Source organism: Fonsecaea monophora (genome assembly GCF_001642475.1).
Source record: "Fonsecaea monophora strain CBS 269.37 chromosome Unknown Scaff7, whole genome shotgun sequence".
Lineage (NCBI taxonomy): Eukaryota > Fungi > Ascomycota > Eurotiomycetes > Chaetothyriales > Herpotrichiellaceae > Fonsecaea > Fonsecaea monophora.
In genome coordinates, this window is record NW_019173938.1 from 49,115 (window position 1) to 70,180 (window position 21,066).

Genomic DNA, 21,066 nt, shown 5'->3' on the forward strand with positions numbered 1-21,066 from the left:
GTCTACCTTCCCATGACAGGTAGCCATTGGCGGTCGTTACATGAGCGGTTGACCACCTACGAGCTGGTGAACAGCAGGTCGAGCAGATATAGAGTCTGTCCGCGTAACCAGAGGGAAATATACATCTACTCAACCTGACATTGTCGTCTCAATCCTCCGTCGCTCTACTCTCTAGATTTGCAATAGCATCCAAATATATGGCTAGCCTGATGGTTGGGGCCCCGGGCCGATGTCGGGTCGGTGGACAATGACCCGAAGGCGCGCAGGGACTCGATTGAAATTCCATGCGTTGCGGCGTAAATCTAATAATTTCTCAAGTTGACAATGGTCTTGCTCAGCAACACAGTCAGCTAGACGACGACGATCTCGAAACGATCGGGTACCTCTGCGCGATCTATCTGATACCCCACACGAGCTTCAACGCCCTCGAATTCAAGGTGCCACGGCTTCAATGCACGACGCGCAGGAGCCCCCGCCATCACCATGCCTCAGCCGCAGCAGCAGCAGCAGGAACCTCTGCTCGAGAATAAAGACAACGACAAACTCTCGGAGGAGCTGCCGGTTTGCTCGAAGGCGGTCTCTATCCCCAAACCCCACGTGCACCTCCTGTCAGTGGGAAACGTGTCGGTGGAGCAGAAGAAACCTGCGCAATGGAACACGAGGAATCTGGGGTTGCGACTGGGCGCCGATGTCACCTCTGCTGCAAGCGCCTCGGTCTTGATTGCTCCCATAATAACTGTCATTGACCGGTACGTGGTTCCGGAGAGCTGTGATACTTTTCGATTTCGTGGGAGAGCGGACCAGGCGCGCACCCTGCTACTTGACTCCAGACTTGGTCCTCGGGTCTGCTTGTTCGATGTCCTCCTGGGGTTCTGTCCGGACCGGACGTTGGGAGTAGGTGCCACTAACAGCAAGGACCAGATCCATAGTTGAGAAGGCCGCAAATGGTGCCTCCTTCTCGTCCTGCCTCTGGCGATCCTTGCGTCCAGCGATCACCCGTCCACATGCGTTCATTTTCTCCAGGCCGTTCCTGTTGATCTTCGCCTTGTACTTGTCAACCTACACGACAGCCAACGCCGTTGACACGCTCCACTCGACAGTTGCGTCCAAGCCAGCCTCTACAGTCTCTTCTGGCGCGACCAAATTCATTGCGACCTCGTCGGTGAATATGAGCGCGTGTGTGTATAAAGACTCGTGCTTCGCGCGGATGTTTGGGGCCGCGTCCTCTTCCACGGGGGCAACCGTTCCCAGGCTCTCTTACGCCCTCTTTGCCGTGCGGGATAGTCTGACGATCTTTGCGTCATTTAATCTACCGTCCATCATTGCGCCACAACTCGCGAACCTGCCTCTAGAGGTGAGGTCACGGTTTTCTCGCATTCTCTCCACGGAGTCGGGCAGGATGAACACGGCCCAGTTTATGGCGCCGGCTGCCATCCAATTGATATCGACTCCGATCCACCTGCTGGGGTTGGATCTGTACAATAGACAGGGTCGGTTGGGTTCTGGAGCACGATATTCGCGGGTCGTGCGGGATTGGGGCGTCAGTGCTTTTGCTCGGATGGGAAGGATCATTGTGAGTCCATGACTATTCTTCATACGCTCCATCAGTTTTCTACGTTGTGGAAAAAGGGATGTGGAGATTGGTAGCTAACCTGTTATCAAACCTACAGCCCGCGTTTGGCGTTGGTGGTGTCGTCAACGCGAACATGAGGAGGAATTTCATGACGAAAATCGAAGAGTTATGAGACCTATTCGACACCTGCAATGACTCTTACGGCGTTAAGGTTTGTCTCTGGGTGGGCTGTTTGCTAGTATCCTCGGTACTTTGGAGGACAACAAGCACGAGATAACCAAAAGTTTGGGACAACGGATTTATTTTCTCCTCGGACTCGGTATCTGCGGCCGATGGTGTCCAGGACGGTTACAATGTACGATAATGCTGGCAGTCATACATACGGTGGGCGTATGTCCTCTCGTGCTGTCGAAATGTCTCGACTCGGGCCAAGCCAAGGCTGAACGTGGCAGGGAATTGAGTTGGGTGTGATGTGATGTGATGACCTTGTGGATCTGAAGGATACGAAGGCGGCTCTGCAGCAAGGCCTGCGAGGGCATGTGTGAGACCTGCTTCTGGAGTTGTGGGAGGTGTTCCTCTTTCCCTCCCTCTCATAGATACTCGACTCGCCAGCTGAGGGCGTGGCGTGCGCAGTAACACAATACAATTTGTGCGCCCAATCACTCCCACAACCTTCTTTGGTACCGACGGTACTACGCCCCATAACTCTCCCTCACCTTCTCCCTCAACAGATCCAGCCCGACGGCCCTCCTCCACCACTCATCCCACCACCCGACAGGCCAAAACGTGCAATTGTAGAACCAGGTGCGCCAGGCGCCCGTGCCACGCCAGATCTCCACGGGCAAGCCACGATCGCTCCTCCGAGAAGAGGCTTTATTCCACGGCACGAGCACGTCTCTCACCACGTCGGCGGCCCATTTCTCCGGGTCCTCGCGGATGGGGAACGCGTTGCGCATCGCGCTCTCGGTCTGCTCGCGCACGGGCGCGTAGATGCTCCCGGGGGGCAAGCTGGCCCGTCCGTCCTGGTGGTTGGCGTGGAAGTGCGAGTGCACGCACCCGGTCTTGAGGTCGACGACGTGCACGCCGAACGGCTGCAGCTCGATGCGCATGTGCGTCGAGAACATGGCCGCGGCGGCCTTGCTGGCGTGGTAGGCGCTGTTGTGCGGCGTCGGCTCGACGGACGACACGGACGTGTTGTTCAGGATCAGGCTGGGCGGGGTCCATGAAGAATGAGTACAGGGTCGGGCGGCGTTGATTAGCAGTGGTAGGAATGCCTGCGTCACAGAGATGCAGGACCATACGTTCAGGTCGAAGAGGGCTTTGGCGTCCGGGATGGAAAGGTCCGCGACGGGCATGTTGTAGCCTTTTCGTGGATGGAAGTTAGTCAATGTAACAATGTGTCCCCCATTTCACTCCATCAGAGCAAATCAAGGACTCCGGTTGGGGTGTACATATGGGGAGGATGCTTCCTGAGGAGGAGACAATAGGACATGGTGCTGGATATGCCAGACTACCATCCCTGTATACTCCATCCAGCCTTTCAAGACCTCAGAGCCTCCAAGAAAGAGCACAGCCCCGAAGATCAACAGAAAAGGACAGCCTCAGCCAGCAAGAGAACGAATGCCCCCCTTTGGAAAGGATCAAGAGAAAAGAAGAAAAACAAACATAGTTACCTCCACCGGCATTATTCACCAGACAGTCGAGTCTCCCCTCGTCCTCACCCTCCCGCCACGTCAACCGCCTAACGGCCTCGACGCAGCCCTTGATGCTCTCCTCATCCAGCACATCCAGCGGCAAGCACTCGATCCCCAATTCCTCCAGCCGAGCCATCTTGCTCGGGTTGCGCGCCGTGGCGAAGACGCGCAGTCCGGCCTTGTGGAAGGCGATGGCCAGTGCGTGGCCGAGACCGTGCGCCGAGCAGCCCGTGATCAGTACCGTTTTGCGCGTGTCATTTTGTACGGGAGCGGTCGTCATGTTTTGGGTGCAGTGGTCCGAAGAGCCCCGCGTGGGCGTGACGTGAGGTCTGATTCTCTTTCGTTTCTGGAGCTTTTGCGGTTACCTCAACCCCTTCTCTCGAGTCACTCCCACAGGATCTTGTTCCTTCTGTGTACCGGGTGTGTGGTTGTCTCTTTGAAAATCTGTGTCTGTCGAGTATACCTAGTATGTATGTAGTAATGGAGGGCAGAGCTTCGACAGAAGGACGGCAGAGAAGACGTCAAGTAACCCGACTGATATGGGCTAAACCAACCGTGTAGCCAAAAGAGGAAGGTGGATGACTATTTTCCACTGTCATGTCAGCTCCCCTTTCTCCAGTCTTGTGACCATCAAGATATATATCTAATGCATGAACCTGTTGATGCTGATACGGATAATAAAAAACAAGACCCTCAAGAACAATATAAGTGCTACGCCTGATACGATAACAAGAGCGGCAGTCGAAGTGTCCGAGGCTAGATAATGCCGAGTACACGTCTACATGTATTTGCAGAGGAACCACTGAGAAAATTGAGATATGGGGAGCAGAGTCGCTATAAGAACAAAACAAACTAAAACCAAGAGCGGACCTGGTATATACATTATGATGATAACCTTCCTTCAGCGCCGCCTACACGTCACCCCGCAAGAGACCCATATCTGACACTGGTGCTTCCATCGTCGCATCATTCTTCGTATCGGTAAACAGTTCCAATCTGGACAAACCCAACGATCACGACCTCCTGCAGGTCTTACCGGGAACTCTCTGTGCTAAAGATTCCCGGTCTTTGACCTGTTAGGACAATCCGTTTCCTCGGTCCCTGGACATCTCCATTGTCAATCCCTCTTTGTTGGTTATGAGCACTAAGCCCTTCTGCAACAAAACCAATCGAGTAGGCACCAAAACCGAGCGCCGCAAAAGTCAATAGCGTGTACTTGACTCTGCGCACGAATCGTTTCAAGATACCCTCGTCCTGTGTATCACGACGGCCCCTGACCGAGTCTGATGCTGCGGACTTTTCGTCTGGCGCTTGAGGAGGCGACGAGGATGACAACGCATTCGGACGGATGGTTCCAGAGAACACATTCTCCTGCCTTCGCACTCTTGGCTGATTTCCAGGCGGACGAGATACAGGCGCTGTGGGAGCTGCTGGGCCAGGGATCGGGTCCAACTCGGTTGGCAGCTCGTCCAACACCGTGGCAGCTTCTTGATCCGGTCGCCGGGAAGAAATATCAACTCCAGGTGTAGATGTTTTCTCTTTTGCAGCCTGCGTGATACTCGAAGTTGTGACGTGTTCTGCTTGCTTCTTTTGGAAAATCAACATGTTATCGGTTCCATTGTACAACGAATATCCTGCTCTCTGCATGGTTTGGAAATGCTTCAGGAATTCCGGCGCGTTTTTAAGGCGGCCCAAAATCCCGATGACATTGCTGGACTTGGGCAATTCGGTGGTCGGTTGATTCATAGGAGAGAAGTTGATCTTCTCCGCCGCGGTGTCGTACGTAAGAATGAGATAGGGAGAGTCGAACTTTCTAATTTTCATGCTTTCGATTGGCGGAGGTTGCTCATCATTCCACACAGGTGATCCTGAAGGGGTGTGGACCGGTTCCGGAACTGTTTTTGGTTCCTCCTCCTGTTGAGGCTGTGCGATCGTTTGCGTGTCAGCATCGCTGTTTGTGTTCTGTTGAACAACGCTCCCAGTCGGAGCTTCAAGCGCGTCGACGCCTTTCTGCACTTTAATGTCAATCCTCTTCTTACCAAAGTCGGAGCCTGACAACTGAGGAGCATTCCAAGCAGTAGCGGGTCTCCCGCTTCCAATCCGTCTTATCGTATTCTGAGCTTCGTGTAGTTCTCTTCTCACTTCTTTCGCCCCTTGCATGACGTCGCTCAGCTTGTGAAGAGGCGGCTTCACTTCCTCTGCCTGTTCTTGCACTTCCGCTTGACTTGAAGCTTGTCGGAAACCCTCAGCCTCCTGAGCCTTGACCTCGACATCATGAAGCTCGGCACGGATCTGCTTCGCCTCATCCACCAGGCTCGCGAACTTAGGCTCGAATTTGCTTATATGATTATCAATCACTGGGTTTGTGGTAATCCCTGGTCGGACACTCGCGGTAGAAAGTGGATGAGGTTTACCTAGGTCGCGCTCAGAAGTGCTGGAGGCAGAAGCCACAGTTTTGGCCTCTGGGGAAGATTGTGCTGGCTGCCTGTGTTCAGCATTGATGGGTCCATATTCGCTTTCGTAGACAGCCTGTATATCTGCAGCCAGCTGCGACATCTGGGCCTTTTTCAGTTCCTCGTCCTTCTTTGCGTTCTCTGTCGCCTCACGCAAGTCAGCTGTGCGCTGCATGGCTTTGCTTTCATCAGCGAGGACTGTGTGTGAAGGTGTGAAAGTCGCCAAACTTTGGGGCTTGATGTTGGACTTGTAAATGGACGGAATTTTCTGTAGCGATTCGTCTTTAAAGACGAGCTTGTCGGTCAATCCCTTTACGGCATCGTGCCGAACATACTTCTTGTAATTCTCGTTCAAGTTCGTCATGGAGTTCATCGTTTTGGCTACGATTCCATTGGGATACTCCCGGATGTGCTCCCAGACATTATTGAGGGTTTTGGTCAATCTTTTAGTCGGAGTTTCGAGCTTTGGCGTCTTGGGCGAGACGATGCTTTCGTTCGCGGCATCTTGCTGTCGAGCCTCAAAGTCCGTTTCGAGTCTTTCTCTGGTTGTCCTCTTCGATTCTCCAGCCTCCGTTTTCTCGCTTGGTAAAGTCGCCGGTACGTCGTTTATTCCGACTTGTTTCTCTATAAAAGGGGTGGACTGCGGCGATGCAGATATTTGCCGATCAAGAGCAGTCTGCAGCCGTGGTGACTTGCCAGTTTGATCGAGAGCAGTCTTTCTGTTCACTCTTTCGAGGGCCGGCTCAAGCTTGTTCTTGGTTATGCTGATTGCTTCATTGACCGAAGAACCATGTGGATTTGTGGCATTTCCTGAGTCCTCGTTTCTTTCACGGAAACCTTCTCTAGACAGCCAATCCGAAGCATTGGTCTCGGTTTCTTTGTGAGCTCTTGCTTCGTAGGTAGTTCCAGAGAACAGCGGGAGAGTATCGTCCGGCTCAGGCGATTCTCGGGGCATCTTAGGAGCAGTGGTATCGCTCGTGACGGTCTCTGGCTGTGATTGTCCGCTAAGCTCTGTGAAGAGAGCTGTTGTGTCTATGTTGTTACCCTTGGCCCGGGACATCAAGTCCCGGAGTTCTTCTTTCCTCGAGCTGTGGAAGCCTTCTGTTTTTGTACTCGGAGCTGGATGATCATCGCTCGGGTTCTTGTCCGAAGCACCATAGCCGTAGACCCTGTGGGATTTATAGGTCTTGACTGGTATATCAACTCCATGTTCCTGGAAGAACAGGCTTTTCAAGAATGGCTGCTTCGAGTGCTCGTCAGACGACGCGTTATCTTCTTTGGGTCGCTGAGGTTGCCTTTCGGGCTCTGGCACTGCTGAGGACTGCACTGGTCCAGGCTCTTCCTTCCGTTCAGGTTCTGCGGTATGCTTCTTTAAGGGAACCTTTCTCATGGAGATTGGGTCGTATTCATATTCTTCCTCGCCAACGTCAGAAGTTGACTTCCTTACCTCTTGCTTGTCTGGCTCTGTTTCGAAAGAAGACGTTCTCGTTTCTGCTGCCGCATTGGTAGCCACACTTGGAGCATTGCTTGGCTCTTCGATATTGTGCTCCTTTTTGATCTCCTTGGGGTCGGAAAACCAAGAGAAAGATGTCCATGATGAATTGTTGGCTGATGGTGGACTCTGGAGCCGTCTCCCGAACAGAGTTCCGTATGGATCTCGCGCTATAGCACGGTCAACAGCCTCTCGGAAAGCATCAAAGTCTTTGTATATGGTCTGAGCATGATTGTCTTGTTCGTTATCAGGCTCTTTTGGTCCTTGGCTAGATGCCCCTGTAGAAGATAATGGCTTATAGTCGCAATAGCGGTGGGCCCAAAGGCGATGGTGACGCAATGGTCGAACATATGCATCTTCTGACTCCCATAACGCTCTCCTCCGAAGTACTTTGTAGTATCTTGATTTCATAATTTTGTGATGTCTTCTGGCACGCTCTTCAAAGTCCTCTGTGGGGGACCAGGGGCTCCCTGTCTGCCGTCCCCACCACCAGAGTGTTCGCACTTGGACTGCACTGACTCGAGGGGCGCGAGAGACATCGGCTCTTAGACGTAGGACCCTCATATTGGCAGAGAGGGAGTCTGTGCGAAAAGAGGCCATTGATACTTGGGTTGACTCGTCTCGAAGCTCACGGTGTTGCCTGCGTTGAGTAAATAGTGATCCTGACTGGAGGGCTTGAGATAGCGAGGGCCTAGAGTGAAATCCGGAGAGTGCTAAGGATGTAGGCGAACCCGATGAGGTGGCGGTGTCGCCAGAGAGCAGCTCGGTATCGTTCGTGGTCAGAGGACCAGCAATGGCGGGCCCCAATCCGACCGTATCATGTAGACATGAGGACGCACTTGACGATATGGAGGGCTCTCGGCCTAAGACAAGTGATGGTCTCGACGTCTTTTGTGGTCAAGAAAGTGATGGATGACAATCATAGCAGCGCATTGAAGGATGACAAATTGGCTAGGCAGATCTAGCTTGGGTGCGTTGGTGCGTAGAGTGAGCATGGGTGACAGAGGAGCACATGGAGGGGTAGTGGACGAGTTAGCGCAGCCAGGCGATAGCGACACGTACAATGCGGGATGCGGAGAAACCGCGTTCCGCCGAGCCACCAGAGCCGCTGTGGAGCGGACTGGACTTGCTGACTTGGTAGATCAGCTCTCCCTCTCGCGTCATGACCGTGGCAGATATATCATATGGCTTTGGGGTAATGTGCTGTGTGTGCTCAACAATGGCGTATATCCTATCTTTCGAAATACACCTGCAACATGGTCTCCTCATCGTCCCAAACCATCGCTCTATCCAAAATTGACCTAACATCATATTCAGCCCGCAGAACAACCGAATCGCTTCTAAGGTGGAAAGAGATCCAAACGGTAGCTCAAGAGGGGGACATAAAATCATATCGTACAACTCGTTCACTCGTCGCCCCTTTTCTTGGTGATGGTGTCCACGACCCTGCCGTAAAATTTGGCAGCGTTGTGTCTTGCAAAAGTGATGTCTTCGGTCAGATAGCTAGGCATTATCTTCATCATCTCTTGATCCCGGTCGCGGTCCAGCAATGGTGTGTACAGGTACTCCGTTTCCTCGAAACTCATACCCTTTGCAATTTCCTGGTCAATAAACAGTCTGAAATGCAACGCTGTTTGATTGTTAGCTTGTGAACAAATGAACCATAGGTCAGACTCACTCCCGTTACGACCAGTCTGGATGCATTCGTATGTGTCACCGTCTTCTGTCTTTTTCACGTTGAGGATAACAAGTCCTGTAAGGTCGCTGTACAGGTCCTCCTTCATTTGTGCTATCTGCACAGCCTGAGCAGCTTCTCCCGGGAGGTGACGTTGTGCAGAGCTTTTCATCGCGCTGCTAGGAGGTTTCGGGTTATCAACCGACGATGCTCGTGCTGCTACCAGCTTGGCTTGTAGTCCTTTGATCTCGTTTTGAGCATCGGCCAGAGAGGTTGAAAGCTGCAAGGATGTGTCGCGCATTCGTTCCATCTCTGCTTCCTGGTTCTGTACCTGTTTGCGGAGCATGCGTGCCTCGTGCGCTAGAGGGGCTTGCGTGGCCAACTCCTTCCGGAGTGATGCTATTAGGTTATTCGATGCCTGTACAGTCGCCTCACACTGCTTGCGGAGCTTCTCCATATTCGCGTTTGCCTCGTGTATGCCCACTTCTTTGAGATTACGGTACTTCAAATCCACGTTCTCGAACTTGCGGGTGATATCTCCTAGCTTGCGCCGGAGGTTGGGATCACCTCGTTCGGTGTCAGACGCACTTCCTGCCCGCCGTCGATAAGGCGGATCTTGCCTCGTTCTCGATGTATCTCTCGCAGTCGCCCTGCCTTTTGGTGCCATAGCAACTTCCGATTCTTCCCCAATCTCTTCGCTCTCCTCGTGAGGTGTTACCACTGCAGAAGATTGAGGTTGAAGAGCCATTTTCGGTTTTGTAGAAGTGCTTATTTTGGCGGAGATCTTTGGAGCCTCCCTCTTCGTACGAGATGCGGCGTGTTTCGAGCGCACTGCCACGGGTGATACATCTCCATTTTCTCTCTCCACATGTTCATTCTCGGCCGTCTCTGCAGCCTCATGCGCTGTTTTCGCCTTGGTTTTGGCGCGCTTCCCCCTTTTAGCTTTCGGCGCGGTTGATGATATCTGCGCCTCGGAGTCTCTCAGCGTCTCATCGAGGTTACCATTGGAATCTTGGTCGGCTGTGTGATCTTCGACCGCCTTGCGCTTCACGCCAGCAGTTCGTCTCGAAGAGAGGTTTTTCGCGTCTGATGCAGCGCTCTTTTCTGATTTCGACTTTGCTTTTGAGGGCATTGTGACGCGCTGTCTTTTTTTGCCGCGTTTTGTCTGCGTCGCTGTTGCGGTGGTGGCATTGGTCGCGTCGGAGGCAGAAGACAGAATCGAATTTTCGTCGATAAAAGGTACCGCTTCCTCCATGTCGGAGTCGATCAGGTCTGCAATGCCCTTCATATCAATGTACGATCAGTAAATGTCAGCCGCGATGGAAGTGCAACAGGGCCGTTTGAGAGGCTGAATAGAATCCGAACAGGAAAGTGATGTAAACAAAGCGGCCCTGGCCACCAGCCACCAGTGGAGTTGGATTTTAGGTTAGCCTCGGAACTCCCACTAGCCACAGTTGAAGTGGCAACTCAACAGGATAGCCTCATCACAAGACGAGTCGTCTGGTGTCGTCGCTTTTTCATATTATCAACCTCGAGCATTTCATGTATCTTCCAACTGTATCTTCCGTCGTCCAGAAATCCTTCCGATGATGTCTCCTGATAGAGGCGATGTCTGGTGGCATCGAGTGCTGCAAGAGCTGGCCATCACAGTCCCGTTGGTATGTCTGCATGTTAGCTCATCCATGGTCCTTGCTAACACACAGCAGATGTTTGGGGGCTACTATATCATCAAGTATGCCCTCGCACAGATAAATCTCGACCCAGAGGCGGAACAGAAAGAGCAAACTCGCTTGCAATCCGCCGCAATATTACGACGACTGGATAATCCGCAACAGAACCAGCTTGCCAAACGATCCCCTGCGGAACGACTACCGAAAGAAAATCTACGTCTGTCTCAATATGAAGAAGTCATCCTACAAGAGCTAGTGTTTCCAGAGGATATACCTGTGTCATTTGACGATATTGGGGGCCTATCAGATATAATAGAGGATCTCAGGGAGTCAGTCATATACCCTTTGATCTTACCCGAACTCTACTCAACCACTTCCTCCTTACTGGCGGCGCCTTCCGGTGTCCTCTTATATGGCCCTCCCGGTTGCGGGAAGACCATGCTGGCCAAGGCTCTTGCGCATGAGAGCGGTGCATGCTTCATCAACCTACACATATCGACTGTTACAAACAAATGGTTCGGCGATTCTAACAAACTGGTCAACGCCGTCTTCTCTCTGGCTCGCAAGCTGCAACCGGTGATTGTCTTTATCGACGAAATTGACGCAGTTCTGGGTACGCGACACAGTGGCGAGCATGAAGCAAGCGGCATGGTCAAGGCCGAGTTTATGACGCTGTGGGATGGGTTAGCTTCGGCCAACACTTCTGGTCAGCCACAACGAATTTTGATTCTTGGAGCCACCAATCGCCTCCACGATATTGACGACGCTATCTTGCGACGCATGCCCAAAAGATTCCCCATCTCGCTGCCCAATGCCTCTCAGCGCCTCAAGATCTTGAAGATCATCCTTCGAGATACCAAGTTTGACAAGGAAAATCTCGACCTCGAATATTTGTCAAGAGTCATGGCGGGAATGTCAGGAAGCGAGATCAAAGAGGCTTGCCGGGAAGCAGCAATGGTGCCTGTCCGTGAGATGATCCAGCGGCAGAGGGACAGTGGGCAGCGTATGGAGACTATGAAGGCAGGAGATGTCCGAGGTCTTTGTACTGCCGACTTCTTCCTAAAAGCGCGTGCGACCAAGGAGGCTGCTCAGGGCTCAAAGGGAGACACAGACGATAGGGCATGGAGCACTGAGTCATCATCTCCAATCGCTGACGATGTGGAAGACGCCGCGGAAGAATTGCATCGACCGGATTAACAGTGGTCGGTCTCGGTATTTTCTCGGACGCGACAAACTGCGATGTTGCACTCCCTCGTAACTTGGCGCAGCGCAATAGCATGTCGGACGAAGTCAGGTGCGGGTTGAATGGATAGTTTAGGGCTGGGCTAAAGTGTTATTATTATACCTAGAAGAAATACATGAATGTACTAGCTCTAGCGGCCAGCCATTGGATTGCGCACAGGCACAATAGAAGGAGAACACAACGCGACGAGAGGGCAGATCGAAAATCAACCGGAATGCTCTTCCCATTTTGACTGGTGCATGAAATCAAATCGGCCGAGTTATTACGAGTAAGTGCTTGTAGGAGTCGGTAGCATGATATCGTAGCGCAGCCCCGGAACCCCGCAAAGATCAAGGGACTGGTGGGTTCGGAGTGCGTCGAAAGCGCAACAGGGGGATATGGGGAGGGGGAATGAAGGTGGGTAGGTATATGTACGTCGGCAGCCGTGGCAGCCCTCTTGCAGGGCTTGTAGGCGGGTTGGCTGGACAAATTACGGAGGATCCGGTACGGAGTTACACAGTATTGGGATGGCCATGGGGGGTAGGCGATGCTGCATGGGCACACTAAAAATTTCCCTTGGGCGGACCACTGACCAGCCCTGGCACCCACCACCAGGCGAGTAGTGCGGAAGACGGGCAAGACAACAGGCCCTGGCACTCATGTGCTCTCAGTATCCCAAGAACCACCAGATCGTCTTCTGCAGGAACCCTGTCTCTTCGAGTCCAATTTTTTGAAGCCGACCTTGTCACCGCCTTGTCCATTTTCCTTGCGACCGTCGCCTGTCGTCTGTAATGCACCTCTGCTTTCTAAACAAGCGTAAATTCCTTACTCGCTGCGTTGTGGTCTGAGCCAGCCTGCAGTCATGAGTGATTTGAGCCCGCAGTCCGAATCGCAGGCACCTGCTGCATCAGCTCCGTCGCAGGCATCTAGCGACCAGCCCGCCACGAACAGCGCGCCTGCGAGTCAAACACCAGGCCATCCAAGCTTCAGAAGGTATACGATTGTCGCGAGCATTCTGTTTTCATTGACGCAATACGCTAACACGCCTCGCAGACAGCGCGCATCTCGAGCATGTGGTAAGCTCACCTCCTCTTCCTGAAAGTCCTTTTCACCTTGCGACGAGACGCGGATTGCGGTCAGGATGGGATCTGGTGGCTCGCGTAATGGATGGTCTTTGCCTCTCTCGCGAGTTGAAAGAATGTCACAAACGATCCTGCGGACATGGTCAGCTTAATACTTTGGTCCCTCTGGAGATCGCGATAAACCGAGAACCTCGGTCCAAATGTGGTACTTTGTGATCGATCTGGTCGCTGGCAGTTGGAGACTTCCTGAGACACCATCGTGATCCAATGAGCATGTGCATACACGTCGAGGAAAGAGGTTTCCAATATTTGTTGAAGACATCGCTGACGCATTTGCTGTGTAGAAACATGTCATGCCCGCAAAGTACGTTTGCCATGCCACCACCGTACCAAAGGAAGACTGCGAAACTGGATCGAGTTCTAACATTTCCTCTGGATTAGGTACGATGCGACGCAGCGTCTCTCGGGTGAGAACTATCTATCTGCCATCGTCACCGCTGATCGTTGGTCATTGACTGTCTCTAGGGTTCCATGTACAAATTGTGTTGCCTTTTCTATTGAATGCCGGATTCCCGTGCCCAAGCGGAAAAGGGCCAACGCCGCCCGTGCCAAAGATGAGGAGAGGTAAGGTCATTGTCATCACTTGAACCTCCCACGAACCTCGTTTCCCAGTAACTAGCTACAGTACTCAGCAATACTGACGAGCACTGCAGTGAGGCCGGCGACTCGCAACAGGCGGCGACACCTTCCGAGCCTCGCCCCGCGCGGCCAGCACAACCAAAGCCGACTGTTGGATACAATTCACCCGATGGCATTCCGTCGACACAGATGTCAGAGGCGCAGGCCGCCCAACAAGCTGCCAACAACAGCACCATGGCACAGTTCATGAAGCCCAAATTCGCTCGAGCCCCGATTAAAGAAGCTGGGCGAGTAGCCTATCTTGGAGAGTCATCAAACCTGTCACTCCTTGTCCATGACCGCCATGGCACCACAGATGTTGTTCACTATCCCTTACCGGAGAACATTAGAGGCGCCCGCGCTCGCCTAACAGAGCCTGACCAGATGGAAATAGAGATCCTTCAGCAGAGGGGTGCATTCCTTCTCCCACCCCGTGCGCTGTGTGACGAGCTGGTGGATGCTTACTTTCGATGGGTTGCTCCTATCGTGCCAGTCATCAATCGAAGCCGCTTCATGAAGAGATATAAGGATACCAAGAACCCACCATCGTTGTTGCTGCTGCAGGCTATCTTGCTGGCTGGTTCCAGAGTCTGCACCAACCCGCAACTGATGGATGCAACCGGCTCGACCACGCCGGCTGCAATGACTTTCTACAAACGGGCAAAGGCTCTATACGATGCGAATTATGAGGATGATCGCATTACCATTGTCCAGGCTTTGATTCTGATGGGCTGGTACTGGGAGGGCCCCGAAGGTAAGGCATCAGCGGCCACCGAGTTCACCGACAACCCTCGATCTAACATTGCGGCAGATGTGACAAAGAACGTCTTTTACTGGACCAGGGTCGCCATTGTGGTTGCCCAGGGGGCGGGAATGCATCGAAGGTACTTTGGAACCGTACCCCCTATTTCCGAAGCTAACTAATCGTCTTCCACAGTGTGGAAAGTTCTCAATTGAGCAGACAAGATAAGCGTTTGTGGAAGAGAGTATGGTGGTCGCTCTTTACTAGAGATCGATCAGTAGCTGTGGCTCTAGGCCGACCTGTTTCGATCAACACGGACGATTCCGACGTAGAGATGATCACCGAGGAGGATTTTATCGAAGATGAGGGCGATCCGAACAATGACTACCAGGCCGACCCGGTGCACATTCAGTTCTTCTTGCAATATGTCAAGCTCTGCGAGATCATGGGACTTGTGCTGTCTCAGCAATACTCGGTCGCCTCAAAAGCTCGACGGACCAACGCGATCGACCTGACTCACAGCGATATGGCTCTTGCAGACTGGCTGCAAAACTGCCCTCGTGAAGTATATTGGGAACGCTCACGCCATCATTTCTGGTCTGCGCTTCTGCACTCAAACTACTAGTAGGTGTGTCGCATCCGCAACTTGGATCATATGCTGATGATTTCCCAGTACCACCCTGTGCTTGCTGCACCGAGCCCATATGCCGCCAGCCACTGCAAAACCCCATGACTATGAAAATGTCGACATGGCTTATCCTTCGAGGACAATTGCTTTCCAGGCTGCTGGAATGATCACTTCAATCATGGAAAACCTTCTTGCTCACGACCAAGTCAAATACACGCCTGCTTTCATGTAAGTTGGTGATCTTAGACATTGGTACGCTCGCTAAAGCTTGTCGCAGTGTGTACAGTCTGTTCTCTGCGCTCATTATGCACGTCTACCAAATGCGTTCTTCAGTGCCGTCAGTGGTAGCTGCAAGTCAGGAGCGCATCAATGTGTGCATGAACGCCTTAAAAGAGGTGTCGAAGGTCTGGCTAGTTGCCAAAATGGTTCACACCTTGTTTGAGTCCATTCTCGGTAACAAAGTGCTGGAGGAGAGACTCCAAAAGGCCACCGGGAAGAAGGCTCAAAGAGCCAAAGTCAACCAACGGGATCAAGGTCAAAACCACGCCAACGGCAATTCAAATGGCATCGGAAGTGCCACCCCTGCACCCGCACCGCCGCCGGTGCCGCCGGCAAATCCAGCCAAACGCAAGTTCGACGATATCGACCTCGCCTTCAACGTTGGACCGCCTGCCCCTCAAATGTCCTACGAGCGTTCGCGGCCTCAAACCCCTGCCGTCACGCCTTCTCGCGACATACCACAACAACCACAGCACAACTTCTTGGCCTCGCCTCCACTGCAAAATGAACAGTACTTACCTCCATCCAGGTCTCGAGGGGCGTCACGCTTACCGTCAAGAGGCCCTACGCGGGCCAACTCTCCATTTAACGGGTATTCGATCCCTGCCACACCGCCGGATCTGTTCCTAGTCACCAGAGACTCACCAAACATCTCGCAACAGCTGTGGGAGAATTTCCAGCCAGATCAGCTATTTCCTGACGGCACAATTGGGGATGTGATTGGTCTGAGCACAAGCCCCATTCTCAATCATGCGGTGGATCCTCAACTACAGCAACTACAGGGACAACAGACCGGGATGAGCACAGGCGGACAGTCTATGCCTCATATAGATATATCAGGGCAGGGACAGCAGCAGAGTCAAGTATGGCCTCCAGGAATGCAAGGAATGATGGGTGCAGGCATGGAATTGCATGACAGTGACGGGTGGTCGACTAGTTCACTCGGGAATGCGCCAGTCGCCCCTACAACGCTCAACGTTGAAGACTGGTTCCAGTTTTTTGGGATCAATGGTGAAGTGGCAGGCATGAACATGGACGGAACCTAGCGTGTCAGCTCAGAGTTGGTACAGTGCAAGACCCAATGCACGCACGCCGTTTCGGACACGTGATTGCCAGGGCATCTCTGCCTGGAAAAAGCCGGAGTTCAGGACATATTTCCGCCTCGAATATTGAGGGGCTTGATGAATGGAAGGGTGGACATTGAACGATGCTATAACCATGTACAGCCATGTAGATTCAAGACGAAATGACGGGCCTGTGCGAATGTAATGATACAAAGTCTTGCACACCTTATGGGAGTATTCTCAGAAGGAAAAAATGGAGTTTCTGGAGTTGTCAAGAATTGAAGGTCTAGAACCAGGAAGATTTGGAGAGTTTCAGGTTGGTGAGGCTTCTGATCTCCCCGGGAACCTTCGACACAGATCACTCAGCCATGCGTTCGTTGAAAGCAGAGAGACTTTCCTTTTCATCTGAGCCCCATTCAGCTCGCATGCTAGAGTCCATGCTATTATTCGCTCGCTTCGAACTTCTCGCAAGAGGCTTAGTTTGCCCAGTTGCGCGGATTCAGATGATTGGCGCAGTCTGACTGGTTCTGTGGGTTTTGACCTGAGTTGAATGGAAAGTTACTGAACGTGTGAGTGCTTGGCCCTCTGTTTGATTGGGTTCAACTCACCTATATTGAGAGTAAAGTGAGCGTTTTATTGGGAGCCTTGATGCCTGGGCTGACATTTTGAAGGTACCTTGTACTTGTTAGGTTTTCTGTGCGTTACATCCCACCCGAAGAAGCCAAAAACACAGCCCGCTGGTGTTGTTGTGTGACAGCCTCCTACGCAATATCCCGACGAGCAGGTGCTCTGTACCTACACACCTATGGTAGCATGAACCATGGCCCCCTCCCTCCCTCCCCGCGGAATTCTAATCGAATAGCCCCCCTCTCGCATCTTTTCTTTTTCCACCCACCTGACGAGGAATGACGAACGCGTTCCTTTCCAAGGAAACAGCCGCGACGGCATGGCGCAGTCTGCGCGGTATTAGCCTGAATAATAGTGGAATGTGACTGGATCAGGCAACTCTACGAACGAGGTGGAGAACAAGAACACACAGAGTTAGGGACAAGTTCTGGGTCTCGGGTCTAGGCCCTTGAGGCCGTTTTCATCATCACCGTCATGGGTGATTTTGAATTTCTGATGCGACATCTCTCATTCATACAATACTACTACAACACCAAAATAACGGTGCGGAGGGGTGGATATTTCTATAGAAAGAAACATGGGGTGGAAAGTCACTCGTTGTGATGGGGGAGAGTGTGTGGATACTGAGCATATTCTGTCAGTAAAGTGAGTTGGTACAAAGAAGCCCTCTTGTCTATAAAGACCTGTTGGTGTATCGAGACATTCAGCAACACAAGAGATCATCCAGCTTTATCAATCAAGAGACACAGAAGAACAACACTTCATCAGGACACATACTTGGAAAGTACGCAAAACAATCGCACTCAAACACGCACATATACTTTTCAAACTTCCAACCTTCACACTTATTTGCCCTTTGTTGACTTGACAAAATCCATCACAATGTCAGCAGCGGTCCTCTCAATGTCCATTGCACCTGTCATCGTCTCAAGCACGACGGGAACCACGATGCAAGCCCTCGATAATCTGGCGGGTCAACCCTCCGGCATGGCCACCATGATGGCAGCGCACTCCGACCAGAAGACCGCAAGCAAGAAGAGGCATTGGTGGTCGCGATTCCGACGGGGCAGACCGTGCCGCGAGATGAAGACACTGGACACGGCGCACCCGAGCCGCAGCTCAAGCTGTGGTCCGACACCACTCGACGACGACATGTTCCCCAGGAGGATTCACACCAACACTTCTTCCCAATCCGCGCCTTCGCTGCGCATGCACCGGACCCGGGATAGCTTCGGCGACGAGGATGACACCATGACGAAGCCGCCCGTCGAGATCACCATCACCGGTCCGGACTCGACCCTGGCTTCCAGAATCGAGTCTTCCTCGCGAGACAGCTGCAGCAGCGGCAACAGCGTCACTTCGGACATCTCGCGCAGCAGCACAACCGACAGTGTCTGCTCGAGCATGTCATCGATATTCGAGAGCAGAGGCCGCACCTCTTCTGGGCGAGGGAAACGGCAAGAAGCTCTGGGCACCAAGGCCATGACGAAGGAACAGAGCAAGTTGGCAAAGTATCGCGCACGACAGGATCTCTATCAAGATCGCTCGCTCGATACCCTGCTGTTGGCCAACGCTTTCATCGTCATGTAGATATTGGATACATGGTCGCGTTACCTGTTCTTTGTCGATCACTTATCTATTGTCAGTCGGGAGTTTGGAAATAGCAAAGCATGGACGAGGCGTTTGGGTGCCTGATCTCTCCACACATACAGGTATAGGCATACAGGACAATAAATTCATCCCAGCGAGGGATTTTATGACTTACCCGGACCGTTTTTCGCCAAATATTCCTTATGGTTGCTGGTCTTGCCGTGATCTGTGCTGTCTCTTTCCTTTGAGGAAACGTGGGATGGATCTCATCGTTTTCATGTTTCACGTCCTCAGCACCTTCGGTATCGTCGCCGCACTGCATCTGGCAAAGGCGTCCACCATGCCCTCCATACCGGGCCATTGCTCTTTGCACCAGGAAAGTAGTACCAGGCAGTCGTTGGACAGACCAAGCAGGTCAGAGAAGTCGAGCTTCGGCTCTCCATTGCTCCCAATCTCCACGTCCCGATGTGCTTCGGGAGTGAGAGGGGAGGGCGTTCGGATCTCAACAACCGCAGCAGCGGGCTCGAGAGAGAGAAGAGCGTAGGATATGAGTGTCATACCTGCTTGGAAGACCGAATACGCGACGAGGAAAGTGATGGGGAAGATGGAAACCGGGGATTTGGATGTCGTCGTCGAGCGGATAATGAGGGTGTACAGCCTCAGCAGCATCTTCGAGGAGTGGTAGGGTTCCGAACCGATGGTAATCGGTGGGTTCGACCGGGTCAAATTCTGTTGTGATGGATCGTTGTTCCACCGAACGGCGCCAAGCGCCTCAAGAAGATGGCGCTGGAAGAGGAAGAGAACCGACGAGTGATACATGATGTCGCGTGTGACCTCGCTCACCCCTGCGACATTCTGGCTGTCGTTGATGTAGGGTCTTTGGCTGTGATTCTGGTACCATTGTCGCAACGCGGCGTGTTGCTCGAGGAACCAGCTCGGCTGTGGAAGCGGGCTGCTGGCCGAAAGGTATATCTCCGTGTATATCTCTGATCGAAGGAACATTAGATGAAATCCATGAGCCGCCGAGGCCTTTTGTCTCGATTCGTCGTCCAAAAGCGTCGGGTCTGTGAGTACGGTCGGATACTCTGTGGTGATGATAGAAGTGGGCAGATCTGACGGTCGACCGAAACATTGCCCTACCAACCGTTCGATGGAGTAGAGGCTCCAGAACGCTGTTCGCCTCCAGGTCTTTTCATCTTCGCTCTCCAATGCTGAGTGACCCTGCTCGGTGTGGTAGCCCAGCTGTATGCTCAAGCGGCAGGCAAAGTCGAGAATCTTCCAGATATTGCCTTTGCGGGGGTTAAAGAGGCAGTAAATCACGAGGAGGAGGAGCGCTTCGAGGGACTGCAGTGACACCTCGGCCGTGACTTCTTCAACATACCTCACTGCCTGCGCATAGAACTGATTGCCGTACGCCACGAGGCTGGGACTGTGCCGTGCCTTGGCGGCGCAGGAGATGGAGCACATCATGGCGATACGGAAGCATTGGTATTTTTCGGTCCGCTGCAGCTTCTCTGCGTCGAACTCCAGGGCTCCGCTCGTGGCCAGGAATCGATCAATGTCCTTTTCGAGGTGAGTCCCGACGATGCACGGATGGATCACATTGATGGACGCCATGTAGTCCGTGATAAGGGACTGGACAAAGTCCCTTCCCGTATCAAAGACCGCTGTGGGGGCCACGGCATCCAAGTCTCGATCATGGCCGTCTTGTGGCGAAAGCAGAGGCTCCAACGGGTCCGAAGGCGTGAAGAGCTTCTTGTCGGAGGCCAGCGCGAGAACCTCGACTGCAAGCGCAAATACTGAACTTGAACCGTAGAACCGGGACGTCAAGCCATTGACGCTGGGGACGGGAAAATGGTTGTTGAAGTCTCCCCCGAGGTCAGTATCGGCTATTGATTCCGCGAGAGACGGAGATGCTCTTGGCATGTGATGCGCCTCCAAGCCACCTGGAACGTTCTCGGAAAGGTCTTGTCGGCCTGCATCTGCCCCTTGTGTGACGGTGGCGTATTTTGCCTTGAGGCTGTCCAGACGTGTGACGAGAGACTGGATATACCTAACTCAAGTCAGAGACAGGGCCAATCATTCACTGTGCCAGAGTCAGAGCCACGTACTTCCGTGACAACGTCTGCTGTAGTGCGTGATCGAAAATGGTACAGTCGACGTCTGCACTCTGGCAAAGACGACAGGCCGGCATTTGGGGGTCACATCTCTTCCTCAGCCGCCGACACCGCTGACAAGACGGCAGCGACTGCAGCGCGTAGTCTAGTTCCTCCATGAGTCTGTAGCGGTTCTCGTCCGGACAAAAGTCTGCTCATCTCCGTGATAGAAGTTGTCCGAATATTTGCATGAGTAATGAACAAAGATACTCTCATCGGTCCTCATACCAGAGTGTCTTGGTTATCAAGTTATCAAGATATCAGACTGATTGGGACTAGCCCACCCCACCGGGCTCTCCGGGCCGGCAGTCACGTGAAGACACTAATTTGGATTAAGAAACATTGCCGACTACAGGTTTCTTGGCCCTTTTGTTCCCCCCCGAATCTCTCGCTGCGTTTTTCCTCCGCTCTCAATGCCGTTCGCAATTCTTCCCCGTCGAC

At 52.8% G+C, this 21,066-nt stretch overlaps 8 protein-coding genes across 8 annotated transcripts; 4 read left to right on the forward strand and 4 right to left on the reverse strand.

Annotated features, from left to right (window-relative positions):
* Positions 1 to 483: 483 nt before the first annotated feature.
* AYO21_01725 (hypothetical protein) lies at positions 484 to 1,745 on the forward strand (the record flags this gene model as incomplete). Its single annotated transcript, XM_022651707.1, has 4 exons — positions 484 to 749; positions 831 to 928; positions 990 to 1,573; positions 1,671 to 1,745. 4 exons carry the CDS (start codon positions 484 to 486, stop codon positions 1,743 to 1,745), a joined length of 1,023 nt encoding a protein of 340 aa, XP_022515825.1.
* Positions 1,746 to 2,265: 520 nt separating this feature from the next.
* On the reverse strand, positions 2,266 to 3,547 carry AYO21_01726 (hypothetical protein; the record flags this gene model as incomplete). Its single annotated transcript, XM_022651708.1, has 2 exons — positions 2,266 to 2,936; positions 3,247 to 3,547. The coding sequence occupies 2 exons, from the start codon at positions 3,545 to 3,547 to the stop codon at positions 2,266 to 2,268; spliced, it is 972 nt and encodes a 323-aa protein (XP_022515826.1).
* A 752-nt stretch (positions 3,548 to 4,299) lies between these two features.
* On the reverse strand, positions 4,300 to 7,776 carry AYO21_01727 (hypothetical protein; the record flags this gene model as incomplete). Its single annotated transcript, XM_022651709.1, has 1 exon — positions 4,300 to 7,776. One exon carries the CDS (start codon positions 7,774 to 7,776, stop codon positions 4,300 to 4,302), a length of 3,477 nt encoding a protein of 1,158 aa, XP_022515827.1.
* Positions 7,777 to 8,618: 842 nt separating this feature from the next.
* AYO21_01728 (hypothetical protein) lies at positions 8,619 to 10,175 on the reverse strand (the record flags this gene model as incomplete). Its single annotated transcript, XM_022651710.1, has 1 exon — positions 8,619 to 10,175. One exon carries the CDS (start codon positions 10,173 to 10,175, stop codon positions 8,619 to 8,621), a length of 1,557 nt encoding a protein of 518 aa, XP_022515828.1.
* Positions 10,176 to 10,476: 301 nt separating this feature from the next.
* Positions 10,477 to 11,754, forward strand: AYO21_01729 (hypothetical protein; the record flags this gene model as incomplete). The annotated part of the gene is made up of 2 exons (XM_022651711.1): positions 10,477 to 10,545; positions 10,594 to 11,754. The coding sequence occupies 2 exons, from the start codon at positions 10,477 to 10,479 to the stop codon at positions 11,752 to 11,754; spliced, it is 1,230 nt and encodes a 409-aa protein (XP_022515829.1).
* A 1,460-nt stretch (positions 11,755 to 13,214) lies between these two features.
* Positions 13,215 to 16,234, forward strand: AYO21_01730 (hypothetical protein; the record flags this gene model as incomplete). Its single annotated transcript, XM_022651712.1, has 6 exons — positions 13,215 to 13,225; positions 13,303 to 13,485; positions 13,575 to 14,423; positions 14,477 to 14,905; positions 14,955 to 15,137; positions 15,187 to 16,234. 6 exons carry the CDS (start codon positions 13,215 to 13,217, stop codon positions 16,232 to 16,234), a joined length of 2,703 nt encoding a protein of 900 aa, XP_022515830.1.
* Positions 16,235 to 17,761: 1,527 nt separating this feature from the next.
* On the forward strand, positions 17,762 to 18,469 carry AYO21_01731 (hypothetical protein; the record flags this gene model as incomplete). Its single annotated transcript, XM_022651713.1, has 1 exon — positions 17,762 to 18,469. One exon carries the CDS (start codon positions 17,762 to 17,764, stop codon positions 18,467 to 18,469), a length of 708 nt encoding a protein of 235 aa, XP_022515831.1.
* A 282-nt stretch (positions 18,470 to 18,751) lies between these two features.
* Positions 18,752 to 20,744, reverse strand: AYO21_01732 (hypothetical protein; the record flags this gene model as incomplete). Its single annotated transcript, XM_022651714.1, has 2 exons — positions 18,752 to 20,522; positions 20,581 to 20,744. 2 exons carry the CDS (start codon positions 20,742 to 20,744, stop codon positions 18,752 to 18,754), a joined length of 1,935 nt encoding a protein of 644 aa, XP_022515832.1.
* Positions 20,745 to 21,066: the final 322 nt, after the last annotated feature.